Consider the following 10,044-nt stretch of genomic DNA (forward strand, 5'->3'; position numbering starts at 1 on the left):
TTGGAATGATCCTTTCCTTTTTTTTTATTTTTGGTTATACATACATCAGCTTATCTTTACACATACACACTCCATGTAGCATTTCACTGTTGGTTAAAATGTTTTTTTCCTAATCAACAGCATAACAACAGACATTTCATTCTGGGTTTGCTTATCAAGTGATAGGTAACCATGTGATGACAAAGAATAAAGGATAACACAGTACATAGACAAACGATTAACATTCACAAAGTGTTAGAATTAATGATTCCTATGTTGTCAAAAATAATTATGATAGTTTTTTATGCATTGTGTGTGTCAATTCAAGCTAAGGACAAAAACATTCTCAATGGCATTTTCACATTGAATCCATTCCTATGTCTGTTGCTGTATATAAATACAAAAATAAATACATGTCACACTGGACAACACAAAAAGACAACCACATTGCCACATACACTCAGGGAAAAGATTAAGATGCTAGTGTATTCTCTACTCAAATGCTCTTTCAATGTGGAAAATATCAGGGTGACACTGTGAAACGTTGTAATAATAGCACATTATATCAGAGCATAAACAAACAAATGGAAGTCAGATATTCAAAAGTTTGGAAAAACAACCCTACCCTGTGAGTACAGATTATGATTAACAATATTACTTTCATTCCAGTTTAACTATAGTGATTGTATTTCTATGCCTCATGCGTCTCTGTAAAACAAGATAACATACTTCCCAAAGAAAGAGATTGATTTCAGTCTTTGGATACGGAGAGGTGATGATAAACACATTACATTAAGGAAGAGCGATTCGCGGCCAATTTCAGTCACAAGTATCAAAAGTCCACCTTTACCACACATTGGCTGCACAAACTCCCTCTACTTTTGGACATGCACTCAAATGTCTTCCTTACACGCAATGTAGAGATGCAGAATTACTCATTGGTGTCTTCCACTTTGCCACTAGGCTCACACAGGTCTCTTTTCTGCATCAAGGTGTAGGGGAAAGGTGCAACATCGCAGCTGGCATAGTCAAGTTTCTTGGCACCACCGCAGTTGCTGAAGTCTAGTTTCTTGGTGCCATCGCAGTGGCCGTGCTCCAATTTCTTGAGCCGAGCCAGAGTCTTGATGCTTCCAGGAGGCCTACCTGGGCTGACTTTATAGCCCGCCGCCTTGGTAGTGCCCAGGGGCCGCCCCGGACTGGTTTTGAACCCGGCAGCTTTCGTGGTCCCAAGCGGGCGTCCAGTGCTGGTCCGGTAACCAGCTGACTTTGTGGTCCCGGAGGGCCTCCCTCTTCTGCCGGACTTCACAATGCCTTTCTTTTTCTTGGAGCTGTCAGGCCCTGGAGTGTCACCGCCTCTGATCCGCACTGTCTGGGGATGGAACTCACTTTGGGTCTCTTGCATTTGACAGGCCATGGGTTTATGCATTCCCTGTGGCAGAGGGGGCAGGCTGGGGAGGGCTAGCTGTAAAGTGGGTTGTGGAGGTGAGGGGTAAAACTTGTTGGACTGTGAGCTGCATAAGTCAAAGTGGCTGGTAGAATGCTGACAGTCCTCAGCCAGTCCACTCATGCAATAGTCATTGCTGCTGCTGGTAACTTGGTGCATCATTTTCTGTTGGGATACAAATTAAATTAAAAACTGGTATACATCTCTCTCTCTCTCTCTCTCTCTCTCTCTCTCACTCACACACACACACACACACACACACACACCATTAGTATTTAACAACACTACATTTACATTACATTGACCCATTTTAATAGACATGTGTGCTGCAACACCATAGGCTATCTCATCTTACTACAGTAATATGCAATATACAGGATTAGGCAGTTATGCCTTTTCCATCGCACGAAAATAACAGTGAAAAATACGCGCGACTAAAATGTAACCCAGAAATCCCTCCCTAGACTGGCACATTTTGAAAACAGGAAAATGAGAAAATCAGATAGCTACCTCACTTGTAAGGAGATCATGGACTGCAAAGGGTTAACTATCAAACAGATACATTTTCCATCCTTGACAGCCACGACATCTTGATATTTACGCCTGCATTCTGCACTCGGAAGTCCAGGAATGTTGTCTTGAGCCAGGATTACATTGGGTGTTGATTATTTCATGCCTTTTTATTATTGCTGCACAGAGGTTTCAATGAGAAAGGCAGCCATTTTTCATAAAATAGATGGATGCAAGGCGCATGCGCGCGAGACTTCAAGGAAACGCTGCATTTTGAATTTAAAGGCGTTACAATTATTATAAGGTATATCATATATGTGGATGTGTGATATTATTTAAGATGCACGCTTGTGTTCGTATTATAGTCCAGCCTTTGAAATGTCGGTCAGTTGACACAAATTGGGCAGATATCACAGATATCTTTTCGGTTTGCTCGTCAATGAGGTATGTGTAGCCTAATATTCTTTAGGATTTTGCATGGTTTACTAAACAGTCTTAACCTTGATTTGATAATTATTAAATTATTAAAACGTCAGTCGTATTTCTGCAGATTTCATATTACAATGTATATTGTATTGATCTTTTATAGCATGTTTGTGATCCCTTATTCTGATGCAAAATAAAACAACAAACAAACAAAGTCAGAGATTTAATGATACATCTGTAATTTGAACGTGACAATAAAAATAAATAAATATATATATATAGTTATGGCAAATTGCACCATTAAGAAGCCTGACAGCAATATATATAAGCATTCCTCACAACATTCTTCCCCCAGTATTCCCCATTCAGTCCATAGGACTTATGTCTTCCTGATAATTTTGGTCAGTTTCTGGCTCTTAGTCTTGGTGGAAATGTCCACCTACGTGTCTCCGATGCTGACAATAATTCCACCCAGGATGGTGGGGTCAGACTGTAAAAAAAGGGAACAGAGAAGAATTTCAGACTTGCAGCCCGTGCAAACCTGCTAACAAACTCTATCCTGGCATAGTGGATGACTGGCCTCTCCTCCCCAAGTTCCAACCTTACTCTCCAGCTTGAGTGTCTCTCCCTTTTGCAGGAAGCCATTAAGAGCAACTTTCAGCTCTGCAAGGTTTGCCTTATCGAGAGTCTGTGAAAGATAAGCAGGACAGAATCTGTACATCAAATCAAAATGCAAAATGTCATATTATTGATTAATGTAAATCTGAATAAAAACAGGTTGACAAAACAGGTGGACAAATGAGGAAGTAGGTTTATGATGTGTGTGTGTGTGTTATTTGGCGCTACCTGAGGTCTGGTGACAGACCAGATGACCTCTCTGCGGTGGGCTCTCATCTTGCTGAAGGCAGAGATGACATCAGCAGTTAACGTCAGACGACCGTTGTCAGCTAGAACATCTGTGGAACAGAGAAAAATAGATAGAAGTATTTGTTTAGGTCATAACCATCTCCATCATCCATCTTATTGGGACACTGATTGTTAATAAGGTTAGATGTTTTGAGGTGATCCACAGCCCCATGCACAGGGAGCATGGCTCTATCTCTCTGTGTCTACTCACTGATGAGGTTGAAGGTGATTGGGGAGACCTCTGCTGTGGTAAGGGCATCAGTGAAGGTCTTCTGTTTAATGTTGCATTTCACATTGGGGTTTATCGCAAGGCTCAACAGCTTAGGGTCTCTGATCAGACTCTGAGGGAAACCAGACACATTGATGAATGATCATCGTAGACACGGGGTCGGTCAAGGCTTACTAATACACTCCCATCAGGGTTTATAGTCAATTTTAGCTTTTAGATTCAGTCAATCCAGGAGGTGGATGGAAACATCCTGGAGGAAAATAAATGGCACTTAAAAAAAATATATATTCTTGAATTGAAAATGGACTAACCATTTCCTAACAGCTCCAAGTAGGCTTCCAATATTCCTCCTGTGTGTATGGATGGTGGATGTGACTGACTCACAGACTCTTTGCCCAGTTCCTGCTCCACTAGGTCCAGCTTTTTCTGTTTACTGGCAGCTGAAGGAGCAGTAGCATAGCGGCCCTCCACTCCATAGACCTGAATGGGAGGCTGAAAGAGGGAGAAACATGTAGTAGAGCACATACCCCACACGGCAATTAGATGCGGTGGAATTCTGTGTACGCAAGACTCAATCTGAGTCTGACACATATCTGCTGACAGATGTTCGAGGATAATTCATAATAATTCATTCATTCATACTCAATTACATTTTGCTTACCTTGATCAGCTTTGCTCCTGGTCTAACCACAGATGTGCTGAACTGGAGGACCTGCGAGAGGAGAGTAGCGTTGGAATAAGTTATCGCATGACATACAGCGACTTGGCTTCCCGTGAGGAGACGTACGAGTGTATGACATCTTACAGTAACAAAATAAGTTTAAAAAAAAACCATTCAATGTCTTACCTGTAATCCTAGCCTGGGTGCTGCCATTTTCTCCAACAGCTGTCTAGGTGAAACGCAATGCGCATGTGACTAGGAAGGAAAGGAACCAGTTGAGTATGGGTAATGCAGTTTATGTTGTAGTCTTGTTGTTGAGTCTGACCCACAATCATAATATAAAACGGCCCACAATACGAGTACGGGAATGAACTAGACACATATTTGAACAACGGTATACAGAAAATTGCATTCATATGTCCTTCATTTTGATAGATCATAAAATCATCAGGCGGACAGGCGGGCCTACTGTGTTTCTCTGTTTGCCCAGTAGGTGGTAGCAAAGTCTGTCTACTGTGTTTCCCTGTTTGACCAGTAGGTGGTAGCAAAGTCTATCAGATAGATGAGGCTGGAGAAGCCACAGACATATAACAACTTCTATCTGAGAAACACTGTGAAGATGACGTAAACCCAGTAAGAAGCAGGGCTGGGTCCACAGAATTTCAAGCAGATTCAGTCAAGGCAGTTTTTTTCTGCGCTTACGCCTTATTACTACGCATTTATTGAGCCATATTTCATATTTCCGGGAAATTAAACTAAACCCATGCAGCGTTTAACGTCATATGTCCATGTACTTGGGGTGGGAGTCTGAACGAGGTATCGTGATCAGTATTAGTGGATTCCCGATTCATTATTGATACCGATCGCTAAAGCTAGTGGTGCGAATGATGAGAACGCGTTAGCCAGCGACCTAGCTCGTAGTTTTCATAGGTCATCGCTAGCGAGTTTGCTAGCTGAAATCTGAACAGCATGGACGACAAGTCATTCACCAAGGAATTGGACGGATGGATTGAACAAATTAACGAGTGCAAGCAGCTCTCGGAGAACCAAGTGAAAGCTCTCTGTGAGAAGGTAAAGAACTAGGCGGACAACGCGTTAGTTGGACTGCGTGACTTGACTTAACTAATTGTGTTCCGAAGATGGCGACGGCCGAGCCCAACGACTAGCTCTGTATATTGCGGTTGCATTGATCATATATTAGTGATGGCTCATAAAGCATCTCTGAAAGCGGAGTAAAGCATGGACAAGGAATGTTTGTCATGTATGTTTGACCATCTTGCTGGGGACACTGGGCTATCCCTGTATGCGCATTTGAACCAAGTCAAGTGCACCGGTGGGGTGCGCCCCTACATAACTTTATTATGCAGCTAGGTGGAATCACGTCGACATCAATGCATATATATATATATATATATATATATTTTTTTTTCTTTTTTCTTCATATAATCATATTACAAGATAGAGCAGTGCACCCAGGCATACACACATATAGCTACTGCCTAGACCTTTATTGTATACAGAAACCTCCTATCATACCCTTTACATTGTAGCTATCTATCAATATCTCCACATGTAACAATAACACAGTCTACCTCTCTTCAGGCTAAGGAGATCCTAACGAAGGAGTCCAACGTGCAGGAGGTGCGATGTCCGGTGACAGTGTGCGGAGATGTGCATGGACAGTTTCATGACCTGATGGAGCTCTTTAAGATTGGGGGGAAATCACCAGACACCAACTACCTGTTCATGGGTGACTATGTGGACAGGGGGTATTACTCTGTGGAAACAGTCACACTCTTGGTATCTTTGAAGGTAGAGTTGGTGTCTACTGTTACCACAAATATCAATGTGATCCATCATGTCTGTTTGATTCACGAGCTTGCAAGTTGCAGAGAGTTGCTTTTGTGTTATACATTTTCTCCTCCATAGGTTAATCACTATATTTTGTTTTCCAGGTAAGGTATCGTGAACGAATTACAATTCTTCGAGGGAACCATGAGAGCAGACAGATCACACAAGTGTATGGCTTCTACGATGAGTGCCTAAGGAAATATGGAAATGCCAATGTTTGGAAGTACTTCACAGACCTCTTTGATTATCTACCCCTTACTGCACTGGTAGATAACCAGGTGAGATATCTGTTAATGTGTCATAGTTGTATAGCGAGTAATGTAATTTATTGATACACCAATGTGCATTACAGGGGGGTATTCCAGAAGGAGAGTTTAGAAAATTCAGAGTTTTCAGCTAACCTGAAGTTCGAAGGTCAGGATAATTCATTTCCAGGGAGGCTGAGTAATCACACCTGAACTAAGTTAACTCGTTCCCATGATGCACTGAAAGGCACGAGATGCCAAAGCTCAGTTGAAGTAATGCAGGAAGCTGAAACCACACACAGGAGTTCAGTGGTAGGTTTTCATTGCAACCAATGTCACCACCTGCCGCTGATATTAAATGCCCTAAAATGATCTGAATCTGTGATGAAGACATTTGTCATTTGATATGTTATGTTCCATTCATTGATGGAATTTTCTCATCATGCATTTAAGGAGGCTTAGTGTTTGGTAATGTTTGATTTATTTTATCAAATCTAATTTGTTACTACGTTAACTATGTTAATGTAATATTTTATTATTTAGCCTACAGATAATTGTGCTCTAGTAATTGATGACTAAGTATAGTAATTTAAAGATAATAAAAAAGTATCACTGTATCAAACATGCTTTTTATACATTTTTATGTTCTTTTGATTCTTCATGCGCTTAGATGTCGTAATGTCTTCATTGGCTTGGATCTTGCAGACAATCCTTGCAGAAGGGAGGGAATCAAAAGCATGTGACTTTAGCCTCAAATTCAGGATAGAGTTGACCTAACCTGCGAGGACTAGTTTTTGGCTTTGGGATACCATAGTTTCTGGTCCGGCTTTTCTGTGAGCGCTCTTTTTGGAACAGAAAATTCAGAGTTGATTGGAGATATAACTAAAGTTAGCTCACTGACTCATAAATCCTGCTTTCTGGAACACCCCCCAGAGCTTTTCCACAGCTTTGTTTACATTTACAAACCAAATGCGTCAACAAACTCAACATGATGTTAATTTCTGACCGTGTATATTAGTTAGTCCAAATGACAATAAAACATACGTAAGCATGGTGACTGTAAAAGGTGTGTTTTTGTGTTTCAGATCTTCTGCCTCCATGGCGGGTTGTCACCCTCCATAGACACACTGGAACACATCAGAGCGCTGGATCGCTTACAGGAGGTTCCTCACGAGGTATGTTTAATCCCACCCTGCTGCATGCCACCTACTACTGAGAAATGGAATATAAAACAATGGGACCCCATTGGAAACAATTGCGTTTATGCGCCTGATTTTACATTTACATTTATGGCATTTAGCAGACGCCTTTATCCAAAGCGACTTACAACGAATACATTTGTTTAAGTAAGTGAATCATCTAACCATCAGTTATCATAAGATAAAGTAATCAATGCTCGGACCAGCGGCCATAGGCAGTCACAATGCTAGAAGAAGGACGTTTTTTTAAATTTATTTTTTAAAATATTATTAACAGGAGAGAAACTTGTACAGGGGGGCTAGTGGGGGTGAAGAGGTCTTTAGGAGGGACAGTTAAGATGTAGCCTGAAGAGATGGGTCTTCAATCTACAGCGGAAGATTGGTAGTGACTCTGCAGTCATGACAGCAATGGGAAGCTTGTTCCACCAGCGGGGCGCCAGGACAGTGACATTGTGGATGCATATTCAAGTTCCCAATGATTCCCTGCCTTTCTAAATGTATCTTTGAGTTTTGTGTGTTCACAGTACTTTATATTTCTTTGCCAAGATATTTGATGGGCCATACCAAATTGTCATTTTAATACAGTTCTGTGCACATTAGTACCTACCAATTGAACAGCTATGTTTTTTGATGAGTATTTGGGATGCGTCCAGTGGCTCTGACCTCAGCGACCTGGCTGCCCTCTCCCCCTCAGGGCCCCATGTGTGACCTGCTGTGGTCTGACCCAGACGACCGTGGAGGCTGGGGCATCTCCCCCCGTGGCGCTGGCTACACGTTCGGACAGGACATCTCTGAGACCTTCAACCACGCCAACGGCCTGACGCTGGTCTCAAGAGCTCATCAGCTCGTGATGGAGGTACAGTCGCCTGCTTGATCTTCTCAGGTGCTGTTTTTAACGCCATGTAGGCTAGTTAGCCTGATGGAAACCCGCAACCTACGTTGTAACCCGCAAAAATATGTTGTATTCTATTTGAAATATCCAACTTAACATTTGAGTATGCTCCTTTTGTTTTTAAAATGCGAAAAAAAAAATTGATAAGCCAATTGCCATGCTATCAGGACTCCCAACCGCTAAGGCCTGTAAATACTGACTGTAAAGCTCTGTAATGATCTGCTTTCCAGGGTTACAACTGGTGCCATGACCGTAACGTGGTGACTATCTTCAGTGCACCAAACTATTGTTATCGCTGCGGGAACCAGGCGGCAATCATGGAGCTAGATGATACCCTGAAGTACTCCTTGTAAGTGTTTCCTCAGAATAAATTGAAGGTGATGCTGAACCCCGATGAGGCTTTGATAGTGGTATGAGGAGAGGCTCACTAACCAGCCTGCATTCAAATACTGTAACAGTTGGCTATAGTAATAATATATATATAATAATATCTGCCATTTAGCTGATGCATTTATCCAAAGCGACTTACATTGCAGTTAGAGCCATGCTCTACCAACTGAGCCACAGAGGGGACCACATTAAACAGACTCCTTATATACTCCTCCTAATCCTAATGTATGTTACCCCCCCCCCCCCCCCCCCCTGTTGTTTGTCTTTTGTCTATTTCAGCCTGCAGTTCGATCCCGCCCCACGTAGAGGAGAGCCACATGTCACCCGCCGCACTCCTGACTACTTCCTGTAAAAAGCTTAATGCCTGTAAAGTACTGCTAGTCCACTTAGTCAACTTGAAGAACACGGGAGAAGGGCAGCTGTATAGAGGTGTGAGAAATAAAGCATCCATTGGTCCATAGACAAAAATGTGTGCCATACCCATAATGCAGTGGGAAAATGTTGCATCCATCTAAAAGATCACCATCACCATCCTTGAAAGAAGTTCATCTTTGTGCATGATGTTGTATTTTTACCTCTGAAATTATTGTCATGGTGAAGATTACAGTCACAGTACCTGCTGGTTTTGTCAGGAAGAAATCTCCGCTATGGATTAATTATGAGATTAATACTTAAATAAGTAAGTAACCTTTGTGTTAGGATGTAATGATGAATAGAAAGTATTGCCACATACTATATAGCTGCATCTTTACTCGGCATGACCACAAATCAAAGGTTACAGTAAACTTGAGGATGTGAACATTTTTCTAACAGAAACTATGGATTATTTTGAGTGAACTGAAATTGTTTTCAGGGTTAGACGATGAAGTTGAATTCTTTCTCTTTGCACTTTTGTATTTAATTTGTATCACAAGGCACTGACGAACTACTGCATTGTTTTTATATTTCACTCCTATAGAGGTAACCAAAGTTTTTTGTCACACAACTGTTTCTTTATGTGGGTACATTTATTTCAGTTGAATAGAGAATACCGGTACAAAATGACATCCTTTGTTATGTAACTCAGCCTCAGCTACACAATAAAGGTTGCTCCTTCATGATTTCTGTTTTGGTTTATTGATTTGGAATGACAGTGAATGTAATAATTTAACCCTGGAGGTTTTGCATGGCAAAGTCAGAGGAAAATGTGATGAAGCAAATGTATTGGATAAGGCACAGGGCAACTACCCTGTAACTTTGGAGTTGTTTAGCCGATATGCCAACAGCCAAGCAATGTGGGACAACATCAGCACTGGCATAGACTGGCATAGAA

General features: G+C 41.6%; 2 protein-coding genes and 1 pseudogene across 3 annotated transcripts; 1 reads left to right on the forward strand and 2 right to left on the reverse strand.

Annotated features, from left to right (window-relative positions):
• Nucleotides 1-33: 33 nt before the first annotated feature.
• On the reverse strand, nt 34-2,099 carry LOC310815816 (uncharacterized protein). Its single transcript, XM_083685749.1, has 2 exons — nt 1,934-2,099; nt 34-1,588 (listed from the first exon to the last, which is right to left on the reverse strand). Exon 2 carries the CDS (start codon nt 1,583-1,585, stop codon nt 911-913), a length of 675 nt encoding a protein of 224 aa, XP_083541875.1. The 5' UTR covers nt 1,586-1,588; nt 1,934-2,099; the 3' UTR covers nt 34-910.
• Nucleotides 2,100-2,581: 482 nt separating this feature from the next.
• Nucleotides 2,582-4,391, reverse strand: LOC310816317 (ATP synthase subunit O, mitochondrial-like; annotated as a pseudogene). The gene is made up of 7 exons (XR_014555106.1): nt 4,342-4,391; nt 4,156-4,206; nt 3,879-3,986; nt 3,477-3,606; nt 3,206-3,315; nt 2,961-3,047; nt 2,582-2,849 (listed from the first exon to the last, which is right to left on the reverse strand). The product of XR_014555106.1 is annotated as an ATP synthase subunit O, mitochondrial-like (transcript).
• A 336-nt stretch (nt 4,392-4,727) lies between these two features.
• Nucleotides 4,728-9,832, forward strand: LOC310816303 (serine/threonine-protein phosphatase 2A catalytic subunit alpha isoform-like). The gene is made up of 7 exons (XM_083686431.1): nt 4,728-5,226; nt 5,758-5,967; nt 6,111-6,284; nt 7,337-7,426; nt 8,145-8,306; nt 8,573-8,691; nt 9,012-9,832. The coding sequence occupies exons 1-7, from the start codon at nt 5,125-5,127 to the stop codon at nt 9,082-9,084; spliced, it is 930 nt and encodes a 309-aa protein (XP_083542557.1). The 5' UTR covers nt 4,728-5,124; the 3' UTR covers nt 9,085-9,832.
• Nucleotides 9,833-10,044: the final 212 nt, after the last annotated feature.

This window comes from Argentina silus, assembly GCF_951799395.1.
Source record: "Argentina silus genome assembly, chromosome: 15".
Lineage (NCBI taxonomy): Eukaryota > Metazoa > Chordata > Actinopteri > Argentiniformes > Argentinidae > Argentina > Argentina silus.